Below are 15,459 nucleotides of genomic sequence, written 5' to 3' on the forward strand. Positions count from 1 at the left end.
GTTGCTTGGAGAAATGGAAGAGTTCTGTGTCTAACCTTTCTGAGGGTTAATGACTTATTCTGAGAAAGAATACTGGCATAATTTCCAGCTCTAAACAGTTATTTCTTCTTTTGTTAATGTCCCTTTCCTCCTCTTCCCTATTCAAGGTTTGTATGCTTAGTGTTCATTTCTAAAAGTGTTTGACTTTGTTTATATGCTACACAAGTTATTTGATTTGCAAAGAATTTGTAAATAAATGTACATTTACCTCTTTTTAAAATCTATGGTTGGAAGGAAAATGGTGAGTTTATAAAGTATTTGTTTAAAGACATACAATGCTTTCTTGCAAAAAAACGGGTAGTTACTGTGGTGTTCCAGTGTTAATAAAGGCACTATATGTATTTATGTAACAGCCCCAATTCTGTATGTTTTGCAAGTAGCTCTGCGTGGTTAAGTGCATGCCATTAAGTTTGTCTTAAAACAGAGACATAGTTTGGTGTTGGAGTATTACAGCCTTTAGTCAAAAGAAAGTCTTGAATACATCCATTTGCTAAGAAGTTACTAAGGTTTGTTTCTAAAGGCGGCGAGTGCTAAACATGCAGCATTGCATTTTGATATGTAATCTTAAAACCAGGTTTGTACACACAAATTACTATTTTTAGCTTTGAAAATGAACTTCAGAAGATCTGGGTTTATATTATGCTGTACAACCGGAAGTCCTCTTTAATCCACTGGAATATAAAATGCATGTTTAGTTTAGTCTTAATTGATTTTATATTTAGGTTGCAGGAATAATACTTTCTTAGTTTCTCATTCAGGTATCTAGGTTTTTTCTCCCTTGTACGTTTTGAGACTTCCAGTTTTGAATGGATGGGTGGCTATCTTTTAACGTGCTGTACCAGGGAAATGGCTTTTTCTCCAGATCTTTCTACCTGAGGTGCATGCTGTGTAAATAACAGTATCATGTATGTTAAGTCTTGGTTTAGGATATCAGTAGGTCTTCCAACCTTGTTCTTACTCTGAAAATGCTGGATTTAAATCCAACTCTATGAGAATCTGATGTTTATTGAAGGTACTAAAAATGACTTTAAATTTCTTTCATTAGAAATGTTTGCACTATATATGAAACTTTTTCTTTAAGAAAGAATGCTTTCTGTCTCATAACTGCTTCTATTGTAACTTTTGAGAGGCTTGTTTCAACTTGATTTTTGTTTTTTCCAACCCGTTCATGTTTCTTCAGCAGCAGCAGAATTTCTCCTTAAAGCATCCATAAGTTACTAAGAAAATTAGACTTGCATTACTTGTCAGGGAAAATCTGACAAACATATTTTTTCTTCAAACAGATGAAAACTTTATTCTCAAACATGACAGAGCGTTCCTTTTGTCAATGGCAAACCGAGGGAAACATACCAATGGTTCCCAATTTTTCATGTGAGTAGATGTAACACGACAGTTGAGCTTTTCTTAAACAGAGAAGCGCTGTTCATGAGAAAGATGGTATTGCTAAATTATCCATAACAATGTGATCCGCCTTATTTTAAATAGGCTTGAGTGGGTACCTGCAGTGTAAGCTATTATAGGAAACATTAGTTATCAGAATTTGCTTGTTTCATTTGGATTAGAAGCTGGTACTTCATGGATGTTCCTTGTTCATTGCTTTTTACCCTAAAAATATGGCTTATGCAGTAAGTTCTTAGTGTCCAGAAAATAGATCCTTTGGCTTTGTGTGTGCACCAACCAAATCTTAACAGATTATCTGCAAATTACAATGTTGAGCTTTGTATGCAAAAGGGAGTGAGATCTAGAGGTGGTTTGTATGGTTTTGCATGTGCTCTTTAAAATATGATGATTTATGATTTAGTTTTGGGGGAGGGATGGGAGGGAGGATGAGTTGGTTTTGTTTATTGGTTTTGGGTTTTTAATTTTTAATTTTTTTTCATTTTGGAGTGTTTGTTCCTGACATGCTTTTCTTCTATATTGCTGCGTAGTTGTTTAATTGTGCATATACCAACTCCTTTGGTACCAACACTATGTAAAATTATGTGCTGATAATCAGATTTTTCTTTAATTACCTTAAAAAATAATCCATTCTAGTATGTAGCCTGTTCTGTTAAATTGTAGAAAACATGTGACTCTCTACCATCAATAAATACTCAGGTCTGATATGTCAGGGTCTTCTGGTTAAAGTAGTTGTAGTCTAGGTTCAGTTTTAGTATTTTTAAACTTGCTGATTTTTATGTGACTATTCCTCCTGTTAAATCCCTTTTAAAAGTTGCCTTCCGTTAATGTTTAACAAGTTTGTATTTGGAAAGATCTGGATTATAATTTGGGGCTTGTGCTGAGAAGAACTTTGTGAAATAACACTGGAGTTTTCAAAAGTAAATTTTAATGTAGTTAACTAGAAGAACTTTTTTCTTTGCCATCTTTCTTGGGGGATAAGAATGAATGGCGCTTCACTGTCTTCAGTAAAGGAGTAAATTGTCCTCAAGAGTCTTTCTTGTTTTTCTTTGCCTGAAAAAGATCTTCAGTATGATATGATGAAGTTCAGATAAGAGACATTTTTAGGTCTTTTCCTAAAGAATGCCCTAAAAATGGAAAATTAATAGGAACCTAAGAGGAAGTCTTTCACAGTTACTGCTGTTCTGACTTTCCATAGAGATAAAATCATCAGTGTCAAAAGCTTGTTTACTGTTACCTTCAAAGAAAGTTTTAGATGTTGTGCTTGCTTACAGTAAATCTGAATGGATATGTATACACATTAATATGGTAAACAATCACTATATAAAAAAAAAAAAACCCTGTGGTTTAATAAGCTCTCTGAAAGGCATTGGTTCGCTGTTTGCTACTTGGTGACTTATCTTTTGGTTCTCCTGTCATAGTTTTCCATTTTTAAGCTTATCTGAACGATACACATGAAAACTTAATGATGTCACATCAGTCAAGAAGCTATCATTTGAGGGCTCTAAAGTTTCTTTTCTTTCCTGCATTTGATTCAGAAGTCGTCTTCTTTCCCTTATGCTTCGTAGACTCAGCTTACTTGTTCAATTAGATTTAACAGGCATAAACACCTTACCTGTCCCCACACACCAAAACAACCTAAGGTTGTGTTGGATGCTAAATTATAATTTACATGGGACAATAAAGTGAACAGTATTTAAGAGCACTTGCATCAAATACGGAAGTATTTTGAGAGATGCAGATTTCTTTAAAAATTCTGTTTTTTCATAAAATCACTGTAAAGAGAAAGTGTTAGTTTGGTGGGAATTCGGGCAGAGTAAGATACCTAAACATAATTGTCGCCATGTAGGCTAGATTCACCTCAGCTGCCTGGAGGAATCTAAAGCCATTTTTAGGCTCCTACCTGGCCTTCAGCTGCTGGCAGAGAAGGATGTGGATGTTCTGAAGGTCTTGTGTCTTGCCTGCCCCATGCAGATTTCTTGTATATCCTGTAATGTTTTAAATGGCACCAGCTTGCCCTACAGTCAGCCAAGTGAATCAAGCCCAGGAGTTAAACTCCCGGTATAACCAGTGAGGGTTAGGTGGTCTAAGTCTTTAAAGCATGCTCTAATGCTCTAGGCTTCTGTGACCCTCTTGACTGGGGCTTTTTTCATTTTACCTCATGCAGATATCTAATGCTGTTTGAGACACCATTGGGAACTTCAAGACAGTGAGTGCAAATAGGATGTAGCACCTGCAAGACACCCTGCACTCCTGGAGTAGCAGCTGGAAGCCAGGCAGGATACAGTAGGGCAGCTAAAGATGCCTGTCTGTTGGCAATTGAGCGTTTTCCCTAGATCTGACCAGCAGCTGAGATGCCTACCTCACTTGCGGATGCCTTTACTATATTCAAGTTTATGCATTTAAGCTGAATCCCACCTTAGGCCTCCAGTGCTGCAGCCGATCCTGGGAATGAATACGTACAATTACAGAACCTGTACAGAAGCCACTGAGGCTGCTTGTAAAGGCGTGTGTTTATGTATACAGGCAGTTGTAAAGTCAGGTTTGTGTTTGATAACTCAGTTTACGAATAGCCAAGGATGGATGGTGAAATGCATAGTTCAACAATCTGTCTTTTTGTACAGATTTTTTTAATGGTGGAACTTGTTTTCTGCTTCCTAACGTGGAGAGTTTGAATTTCAAGATTCAAAGTAGGAAACAACTACTAAAGATTTTATCTACGCAGTTTCTGACTTAACTTTAAAATGCAGTATATTAAAGCAGTTAGTCTTGCTTGGTGACAGTTGTCTGATTACTTCAGGGAATGTACTGTGCATCTATACAGCTTTTCTTTAATAAAATGTTTGCTTCCTTTAGTGATATATTTTAAGCTGAAATTAAAATGTGTTTCTTACACTCAAAAGAATGCTCAGTTGTTCAGTAGTTTATCATTAGGAAAAATGTTCTTCAAATGTATACCCTGAAAATTGTGTGAAAGGCAGTCTTCAGTGGCAGCCTTTAGACTTCTTTAATGGTTTGAACATGTTTAATTTTATTGATTAGATTCATAGAAAAGGAGATAGTTCATCTCCATCTGAACTTCTTTAGACCTCTGTTTGCATTTTTTTTTTCCATCGATAACTTCAGGGATGAGAACTCTATTTCTGTATCGTACACGTCTAATGTAGCAGATAAGGAGCGCAAATAAGTTGTTTTCTTTTATGTAAGTATTTGTCCAAGTAGAGCTAAAATAATAGCAAGAATCCGACTAGAACGGTTTTGAATATTCATCAGAAGTGCTTTCCCTGCTTAGAACAGATAAGTGTCATTTGGAGTAACTAGTCTTTACAGAAAGTAATCAGGCAGTGAATAGCTCTTTGGCAGACAGCACTAACTGGTCACAACAAGACTCTATGCAATGTCTAAAAATTGTTAGAAGTTGAGCTGCAGTGGTCAGTTTTACTTGAGATAGAAGCTTCAGCCTAATCTTAATGTAAACAAGCATCTGACCAATCCTGAAGTATCATCAACTTGCTTTGATTCATCAGGAATTTCTCTGGCACAAATGAGCTTGAAGCGTTTATAAGCAACAATAGAGAACTGGGCATAGAAAAGACAGTGTAAGTACCCTTAGGAAGCTCTGGTGAGGCCAGTGTAAAAAGAAAGAACATAAATTAAAGCACTGGTAGAAACTGGCAAGATGCAAAAGTACAATGAAGAGTCAGAAGTGTATTATGTATATGTCAGAAGTGCTGTGTTTAATGCTTGTTGACTAATTTTCCCCACTTTTTTTTTTTACTTACTTGACTAGTAACAGCTGGGTTGAAAGAAGAATGTTTAGCTAAGGAATGATTATGGTTTTTGTGCACACACACTTTAAATAGGCCAAGTCTATTCACACATGTGTCTTAAGAAACATTTCCTAGTCTGAAGAAATGTATCTTGTTGAAATCCAGGAGAAAGGATACAGAGGCCATCCCTTTATAATGTTTGTATTTGTGAAATACTGGAATTTCAATTTTCTTTACCCAAAGGGATCTGTTATAGCATTTTATTGCGGACTTGTGTTGAAGATAGTTGTAAGGCACCAGGTTATAAATTGGTTATTTGTATTTTCAGATAGCACCACTATTTAATTTAATTATTTTCTGTTAATAACTTCTATTAGAACCATCAGTTATTTAGCAAGCGTTCTAAACACCACCTTAGTGTGTTAACCTTCTTTTAATTGTTCTGTTTCTATGTTGATACTCAGATATGGAATCCTTAGGATGGGGTAGAGGTTGACAGGAACTACTCTAGAATCATCTTCCTTTTTCTGTATACCCCAATATCTGTTTTGAACTGCTGCCAAAAAGATTATTATTATTAAAGTTATTGGGGGTGTGCACCTAGAGCACTGCACAAATATAGCTCATGTCTTTAGGTCCCTGATTAAGAGTTGGGGGGAATAGTCGGCCTGTTCTTGGATGTTGCAGCTCAGTGGCTGTGTTACTTGTTGGGTGATGTTGTTCTTGAGCAACATATTCTGCTTCTCAGTCAGGCTGATCTGATAATGGTATCTTGTTTCTTTAGAGCAACTCCATCATGCATGTCGCCATATCCAACCTGCTAGTAAGGACAGTTGCAATACAAAATAAGTGCAACTCTTGCGAAAATAAGTATATAAAGTACTATAAAATTAATGAGACTCCTGATCGTACAAATGCTTGCATGGGCTTAACTTTGCTTCCATTGTCATACAAAATCTGTCAAGCTATGCTTACTAGAAAAATAGAAGTGCCTGTGCAGAGTGAAGCATAAAGACAACAATAGAAGGCAAAAAAAAAAAACCCAACCTCTTTGTTGTCATTGGGATGTTTTGTGTAATGATTAATTTAATGCCTTGTTATTTAGCCATGTAGCTTACTGAGGAATACATCCTTATTACAAGTTAAAGAGGAGTCCTAGGTTGTGTTCCATATCAGTTCAAATGCCTGGAGTTCTTGCCTCTGTGTTCAGAAGCTGTCTAAAACTTGAGGCTATTTTGCTATTACTGCTAGATTTTTTTTTTTTCCATATTGAGGGTATTGTTGGTTTAATGCGTCTCAAGCTCTGCTTTCTTGCTCAAAACTAAATAGCTTTTTTTGTCTTAAAAATGTTTTTATTGTGTGGTGCCATGCCTAGTTACTAAATTCAAACAAACTAACCACTCTGATCTGCTAAATGAAGGATAAAATAAATTGTGAGGACTCTTTTGTTTTGATTTTACAAATGATTTCTGAATGTTACTAGCTTATTAAAAGTGGTTCATTTCGAAGTCTTTTTGGTTTCCCAAAACAGGTATTTTTCTAATCAACAGTTATTTTTTTTTTTTACTGTGACTGAAATACCTTTGAGCTAATATTGAACAGTTGACAGTAATATAAAGATCTAAAAATTTCAGATGAGAGGCTGATGTTGCATTATCTTTGAGCAAAAGTGGTATATATATGCACTTATCACACAAGCATGTCCATTGGCTTGATCAAAAGTTTATGTAAAAGCACAGCCCTTGTGAAAGTATTCACAGGATGCTTTTATGTGTAACAAGTAACAAACAGACCATTTCTACACTCAAATATGCAGAGACACAAGTAAGAACTAATAGTTTATTTGGGAGGGGAAAATATGGATAAGCTCAACTGATAATGCATTTTTAAAACATTGCTGCTGTTCAGAATTATACTAGAGCAAAAATATGGTATTAGCTGATGCATATGTTTTGTCTTTTTTCATCTGCAATGTTTTTGTTTTTCTATAATTCTGAACAGAAGTAGTCAAATAGCAGTGCCCATATTCTAAAGAAAACAGCCGTTTTTCTTAGTTTTAGAAAAACTTCATCATACAAGGAAGATGTCAGCTAATTATGAAATATATGAAGTTGTAGACTTAATGACTTAACACATTTGTAAATCAAAACATTTAAGCTATGGTGTGCCATTCTATGAAGTAGTTACTTAGGACTGGATTCAGTAGAGCATTTGAACACCTATGTAACTGCAAGCATGTGAATAAACCCATTGGAATCAGTTATTCATCTGCTTAAAGTTGTGCATGTGTTCTAACACTTTTGCTGGATTGAGACTTAGAGGGAAGTGGGAGGATTCTCTTTTCTAACCGTTTATCTTTGTAATAGCGTATGCAAGCAGGTTATGTCTATAGGTTTCTTTTTTTGTTTTTAAGGAGAACTTACTGTAGTTTTCAAAGTACCTTGTATTCTAAAGAAAATTTAGAGCCCTCTTTTAGGCATCCTTGTTCTGCATACAACTTGATTAATATTAATTTTAAACTTGTATTTAATAAAACATAGACTCAGTTTTGTCTGAAAATGTATTACAATTTATTTCTGCCATTTTTGTGTAAAATTTACAGAAACAGTGTTACATCGTGCGCTCCAAAGGTAATGTCTCATTCCTCTAAGGCTGTGTCCTTTCCTTTTCTTCTTTCTGTTTATATCTATCTTGTTTTTTCTGATCATATTGTTATGTGCATTGAATCCTTTGTTAGGACGGAGGTTCTTGGGGGGGTGGGTGATAACATGATTTTATCAAAAAGATGCTTTTCTCTTCAGCAGTATCTTAAACCAATTTACTTTAAACTTGAGTGAAGAAAGGTATTTGTCCTTCTGTAAATAACTTGCATAATAGTATATATTATAAGGCAGATTTTGAACATTTTAAATTACAAAAGTTCTGTATAGAAATGTTTTAATAAAATTTTATTTTGGGAGGAGGAACTCGTCATGACTCTAGGTATCTGTAGTGCAAAGGCAGTAGGTAGGTTTTCTCCTGATTAAGTTTGGATGCCAAAGCAAATGTTCAAGGACTGAAAGGCAGAACATATGCAGAGAACTTTGAAGTGGTCTTCTAAAGTGCACGCTTGCAGAATAAATGTCATGTTACAACCCTAACATTGAGATGACAAAACTTTCAAAAGCGCAATGAGGAGTTGGGTTTCTGCTTCCTGTAGGAAGTCTGTTAAGTCACCTAACTCCTTACCATGCATGTGAAAAGTTTTCTTTTTGGATAATGCTTTTCCTTGTGTTTTTCACTTCATGAACAAGTAAATGAGAAAAACCCTATCCATTTTATCTATCAAATTGCCAGTGTAATGAGAGAAACTTCTACCTGGGTTTTAATGTACCAACTATCCCTTTCTTTGCTTATTGAGGACTAGTCTAAAGAAAGTACATGCTTAGGTAATTTGTTCAATTGGTCTTCAAGTGCTGCTGCTGCATGGCAGAAGCACATTACTACAGCATTCATATCAAGTGTGTTTGAACCTATTGCTGTTTCTAGCTAATTCTAAGCACTGAGTCTTGTTTATTATTGGTTTCATTGAAGTAACCCACTTCTATTTTTTCACTACTTTAAATCAGCTTTATAATTAAGCCCACATAAACTGTTTACTTAACAGCAGGTTGTTAATGCAGCTCACTTTGGCTTAAAGAACTTCAAAAGCTGTAAGAATTTTTCTGTTTGTAGCAATATGCTGTTATTAGCAAGGGAAAACCAAAGAACACCCCCTACTATTGAGAAATTAAATGTTGTCTTGATAGCATTTCTTTCCCTGTGTTAAACCAAAGAATTTTTCTCTATTATTCAGTATTACAGAAGTGGAAAGTCTGGTTGGCATTTGGAGCTTAAAAAAAATCAAGAGTGTAAACACTCCTGATTCACAGTTCCATCTTTTGGCATGCGTTCCAGTACTGCAGTGTTTTGTGACCTAGTAGTTCAAAACTCAAGTAAAGATATGTGCTTAAAAAGTAGTATCTTATTATAGCAGTGAAAACCTAACTTTATTGTACCACATCTGTGTTATTGTAAATTTAGAAAAAGCATCTGTGATTGATTATTTATTTTGAGAGAGGGGAGTTCATTGGAAGAAGGCTAGAAAGGCAAAATAGTGCCTGGGGAGGAGAGAGGAAGAATGTTTTCAAATATTAAAATAATTTCAAATGCAAATTATCTTGACTTCTGGGTTTTTTTCTTCCCCAATATATAAGATTAATGCAAGTTCTGATGTTCTGTACTGAATTTGTCTGCATAGCAAGGTTCCCTGTGCAACATTATGCAGGCTTTCTTGTAGAAGTAATTTCCTTTCTTTTTTTGGAAAAGGATATAGAGAGATACCAGGTCATAGCATTATCATCAAAAAGGTGAATCTTAACATATAATTATATATGCACAACTTTGAATATTCCAATTTGAAGTCAAGTCAGAAATTTGGCATAACTCCAAATACCTTTTAGGATAGTGTGCAAAATGTAATGCAGTTGCATTTCTCCTTCAGGCTAGAAACAGCTAAATGTGGGAAGCTGAAAAATAGGGAGGAAGTCCGCATTTATCACAGAAGTCATCTGTAGGGTTAGCATATAATGTCTGCTTGCATTGTGCTGCTGTTGCTTTTGGGAAACCTGCGAGCTTATGAGCTGAAGTGCTATAGTCTTGATGGTTAAAGGTAGAAGTATTGCTTTGTATTCTGAGTCATGAGGCCAATCAAGTAAATGGAGAGTAAGAAAGAAGTGGGGCGGGGGGCGCAAAGTATCTATCACATATGACAACTCTCTTCTTTTTTTAAATAAACTGACTTTAAAGTGACCTTGTAATGTAAGAACCTAACAATTTCAGAAACATATAAATTCAATTAGTTACAATTTGGCAATAAATATTGGGTGTCTTCTCTCTCTCATTAAAAATGTGAGTTATGTTTGAATGTGTATTTAAAGACACTTATTTGAAAATTGTTTACTGCATGCATAAAATGATACTTGATACAACTTCCAAGTATGCACAGTTAGCTAAACTTCAAGCAAATTTCATGTAAAAGTTTAAAAAAGCCTGTGTGTATAATCTGTAAAGTTTTAAGTCCATGTATGTAACTGGATTTTTTCACTATTTTTTTTCTTACCTTCATCTCTTTTTTTTTTCTGTGCCATTCTCCTCTTTTACTTCATCTGAATCCCTGATTATTTTTTTTTTACCATCTTACCATCTTGCTGTTTGTCAAACAGAACAACAAAACCTGCTCCTCATCTCGATGGGTAAGAATCCTTTACCATTTCTCCAAAGATGGCTAAAATTTGAAGGTTGTAAGTCTTCACATGTTATATCAAAAGTAGACAACAATGGGGAAACCAATTCTTAATTCTGTGAAAGATTATACAATAGAACAAGATGGAAAACAAAAGTTTCAGTTCTATAAAAATTTCAAGTTGCAACTTATTTCCTAAAGCTGGTCAAAAAATTGGAAGGTCTGAAATCCTAACATTATTTCTTTAAAACTGGTTGCTGCGCTGCCCTCAGTCCATAAATCAGTGAGTTGAAATGTCAAGTTTAATATATTTGGATAGTACTCTTTGTGGCATGTTTTTATCCCCAAAATATATTAGTTCCTCTAAGTATAAGTTATGGGGCAAATGGAAGAAGGAAAGACAAATGTGGTAGGGTAGAAAAAAGCTGGGGGTTCCTTAATTATAACTGTCCCTGTAATGCCAGTGGGAATTTGTATGCTGAGTTTGTATAGACCTATAAATGCTTCTTCTCTGGGGAAAAGTGTACTTCTTTGTCATCTTTGTATATGGACTCTTGATCCCTCTATTGCACAAAATTTCAAAAATAGAAGGATGGATTAGAAATGATGATCTGTTTACCCTGCCCATGTAGAAGAGAGTAGAATGACATCAAGTATTTCTCTTAAATTGAACAGGAGTGGACCTCTGTTTCGTGTTGCGTGAAAACTTAGCGTTGCTGTAAATGTAAAAAAAATCTTTTTTTTAAGTTAGTACATTTTTAAGAGCTGAATGTTTCTATTTCAGAATGACTTTTAAAATCTGAAATTAATTGGAAAATAATTACAGCAATATATAAATGTTTGTGCTTTCCAAATATTTTATTTCTGCAGTGTACATGTTGTCTTTGGACTGGTTATTTCTGGTTTTGAAGTAATAGAACAAATAGAAAATCTGAAAACTGATACTGCAAGTAGACCCTATGCAGATGTACGAGTTATTGACTGTGGGGTGCTTGTTACAAAATCAGCAAAAGATGGTAAGCATACACATACCTGAAGTTAATTGAATGTTGACATTGTTTTCAGAGAGTATAAAAATTATCGCAGTGTCTAAAAATCATTATGGTAAATCTCTAGAACCTTAATTAATTCTTACAAGCCTTTAAAACTTAAATCTTGGTGTAGGTGAGGAAGGCAAAGCAAGGGAAAAGGTTTTCTGACCTAAACCTTTGTGCCTTGGAAAACGTATGCCTGCTTCCTATTCTCCTTAATTAATGTTTGAAGTTAATGTGACATACTCAAAAAATAATTGGAACTTATTTTTCTGAGTTTAAAAGATGGCGACACAAACATATGCTTTTCTTGAAGTTGAATTTTGTGCAGTTTCCAAAGGTTTATTTTAAGATCATGTAATGTTAATATATGTGGTATATGTAGTCAACATAATTTTCCTTTTCATGAGAATTCATAGGGAATAAGTTATCTTTAAAATATATCCAGACAGTTGCTGTAAAGTAGTGGAGTGTTATAAGTTTGCGTTTTCTACTTCACTTTTGACTTTCCTAAAGGATAATGTGGTTATTTATGTCCATTAGAGAAAGTCAAGAGGATAGATAATATAAAAGTATGAGGATGCAGAAAGGAGAAATACACAACTGAGGCTGAGACTAACTCTTAAACTTTGTTTTGTAACCCGTGCATTGCTTTCTAAAGAAACTAATTTTTTTTTTTTTTTTTACTATAAATGGTGTTGGCTTATTTGTGTATTCTATTCTAACCCAAAAGTGTGAATTCAGTGTTATAACCTAAAATACATTTTCAAAGGAGAAAAGGGGGGGAACCCTCCTTCTTAAAACTATACTTATCCTCAACCTTTCTTTATATTAGCTTGGCACAAGTTAATGTTTAGCTTCAGTTATAAACTTACTGTGTATTAATTTAAAAATGTTTTGGCCTTGCAGTGATATGTTTTCTTATATGGTGGAAGTTATGCGTGGAAGTTCATACAGTTTACTTCATAGCAACTGAAGGAATTTTTTTACAGCTATCTTTGCTGGAAAATATTTGTATCATTTCTTTTAGTATGGGTTTAGACTAGACACAATTATATGACGTTTTATTATTGTGCTTTAATGCAACTCATTGTGAAAAAAGTTCAGAGCTTCTTGAAGCAGTATGTGTGTGTATTTATACATATAAAAATTATGTATTTTGTGCTGTGTATATACACACTACACACGCATGCACCTGTACACACTGTAAACTTAAAATATCTGTTCTAAGCTTTGGAGAAGAAGAAGAAAGTATGTTCTGACTCAGAAGCTTCAGACTCCTCCTCCAGTGCATCAAGCTCTTCAGAAACTTCATCTGACAGTGAAGCTGAAAATGAAAGAAGCAGAAGAAGAAAGCGTAAAAGAAGAGCTAAAACCAAACAATCAAGAAAACGAAGAAAGGAAGAGAGGAAGAAAGAGGATCCAAGGTGCAAGCGAACCTCAAACCAAAGACGGTGACTAGTCTCTTAAATTTAAGAATTTCAGAGAAATCTGAGAAATCCTACTTAGTTTTCATGAAGTACTCAAGCAATGAGGATGAAAATGCTTTTAAGTTTGGATTTTAATGCTTGATTTCTATAAACAAGCAAAAACAACCAACCAAAAAGCCCCTAAAGCTCAGCTTGTTGAGTAGATTTTTCCATGAAATAGTTCAAGATCTTTGTAGATAGAAGCTAGAGCAACTTTGAAATGAGTAAGTCTCAGCATGTTAAAGTATCTGGGACTCAGTATACCTGTGTTAAAGTCAGACATTAGGCAAATAATAGATCTCTGATATGTATTTGATTATATTTTAAAAATATTTCTTGACAAATGGCAAATTAAAATTATTTGCTGTAAAGCGAGAACTGAACCTTCTTTCAAATAATAGTGCACCATCCTTCCTTTAGCCTAAAATGGGTTGTTAGTGAAACACATTTTGGTTGTTAAGCCATCTTAGAGTTTGATGCATCATGTGGACTTGTTTTGGAATTCACTTTGAAAAAGTGGTGTTTATCAGTTGACAGTTAATTTTGATTTATCCACTTATTTTTCCCCATAGCAGCCTTTCTGACAAGAGTGATATAACAGAAAAAGCAGTCGATGTTAGCACAAAGAGGGACAAACCTGTGGTACGTCCTGAAGAAATTCCTCCAGTGCCTGAAAATAGATTTTTGCTAAGAAGAGATGTGCCTGTTGTCAATGTAGAACCTGAACCGTAAGGAAAATTGAGCTTTCTTATTAATGTTGACTTGGTGGAAACTATGCGTAAAATTTTCCTGCTAACGTTCTATTACTAGTACTGATAGCAAATGATGGCTGTAGTGTCAGAATTTCTAAATGAGGTAATTTAATTGCCCTTTTTACAGTTTTCTTTGTAATATTCCTTACAACCTATTTCAGGGTTTTTCAGTGAGATCTAATGAGTTAGTTTCATTGGTCTTTAAGGATCATGCATGTTATGACCTTAAACTCAATTACAGATGATGCAAAAAAAATGAGTGAATAATTCTGAAAGAAATTTTGCAATGTAAACCACAGCAAATATTTGATTGCAAGGGAAGTTTGGGATTGGGAGAGGTGATTTTTCATCTTTCTTAGATTGAAGAAGAAACTTTGGTTCAAAATCAGTCAACTAGAATTTTATGACCCATCTATGATTTTTGAGAATAAGAGAAAATCCTCTTCTTCTGGTATAAAGGAAGTCATGAGTTCACAAGTTATTTTCAATTTGTGTGTTGCACCTCTACTAAACTGCAATTAGGTTCTTTTTCTATCAAATTTCTTCACTTTTGGACTTAGATGAGCTAACACATTACATTGCCAGATACCTCTAAAATCAGGTTTTTTGTTTGTTTTTTCATTTCAGTTAATGGTATAGTCTGCTGTAAGCCTTTTCTTGAAACATTACTCATGTTTCCAAAGCCTTAGTAATTGCTTCTTTTGAGGATATTACACAAATTGTAAAGGAGTGCTGATTTACCTCTTGTTGCTTGGGAAAGAAGCAAGGCTTTAGAACCTGTGGACTATAGTGAATTACTATTCCCTATGCTAAGACACTGAATTTGTGTAACTGCTGAGACCCTGAAACTCTTCGGTCCATGTTGTCTTCATGGTTTGTGCACCAAACACAAGTTCACCTCTTTAGAAAAGCCGTGTACCACTTTAACAGAGTACTTTGCAAGTTCATTGTTAGCATTTATTTACAGGTAGAGAGGTCAGATAGGCTACACATTTGGTTGAAAGCAAGTATATGTTGATTTGCCTTTCATTGCAGAACTGGGCGTGTCTTGCTTTATTTCTTGGAGAATTCACTGAATTCTTAGTTCTGCCATCTCAAAATAAATGAATATTTTGCATTATTTACTTAAAATTAGTTTAAGTTAATTCTTTGGGTTTTTTTCCATGTAAGCTCATATTTTATTAATTTATGTAGGAAGCTTCTTGATCCTACGCCAGTTCTGACTGACCAGAAACCATCAGTCTCTAAATCTGGACGAAAAATTAAAGGAAGAGGCACAATAGTATGTGACAAACTTTATTTTATCCCCACACCCCACCCCTTTCCTCTCAGAGTATCTTCTCTGACCTTTGAATTTCCTTGGAGGCTTTGTATGACACTTTAACATGTTGTAGATGCTAGCTTAGAAGGTTGAAATACTGTGGTCAGGTAGTTCATTTTATAACGCTTTTCTTGCTATGCTTCTTGTTACTGTCTTTTTACTTAAAGATTGTTTGGGAATGCTTACTCCTCAGCTACGAGAAGTCTTCAAACATAAGAATAAATTTATTTCTTTTTAAAGATTGAAATTAATTCAGCCAGATTCGTCCCATGCGAGCCACAACATCTAAAGTAATGGGAAGTGACAACAGCTTTTACTCTTCTCCACTCTTTGGATTTTCTTGCTGTTTCTGTTAAGCATTAGGACTGTAATGCATAACAGTAGACAAAGCTGTTCTATAGTGTCCTAAGTGTATA

At 34.7% G+C, this 15,459-nt stretch overlaps 1 protein-coding gene across 7 annotated transcripts in view; it reads left to right on the forward strand.

The window, feature by feature from the left end:
- The window catches only part of NKTR (natural killer cell triggering receptor), a 45,452-nt gene that overhangs the window by 17,847 nt on the left and 12,146 nt on the right, over nt 1–15,459 (forward strand). For 4 of the 7 annotated variants that reach the window (XM_052808000.1, XM_052808027.1, XM_052808007.1 and 1 more), the window contains 6 exons: nt 1,323–1,410; nt 10,451–10,480; nt 11,341–11,486; nt 12,733–12,955; nt 13,543–13,698; nt 14,917–15,004. In XM_052808000.1, coding sequence (XP_052663960.1) covers nt 1,323–1,410; nt 10,451–10,480; nt 11,341–11,486; nt 12,733–12,955; nt 13,543–13,698; nt 14,917–15,004 — 731 coding nt within the window. Of the gene's footprint in view, nt 1–1,322; nt 1,411–7,799; nt 7,838–10,450; nt 10,481–11,340; nt 11,487–12,732; nt 12,956–13,542; nt 13,699–14,916; nt 15,005–15,459 lie in introns of those variants that run through there. The other 3 variants (XM_052808016.1, XM_052808036.1, XM_052808053.1) reach the window with 2 other exon arrangements.

Source organism: Harpia harpyja, chromosome 1 (assembly GCF_026419915.1).
Source record: "Harpia harpyja isolate bHarHar1 chromosome 1, bHarHar1 primary haplotype, whole genome shotgun sequence".
NCBI lineage: Eukaryota > Metazoa > Chordata > Aves > Accipitriformes > Accipitridae > Harpia > Harpia harpyja.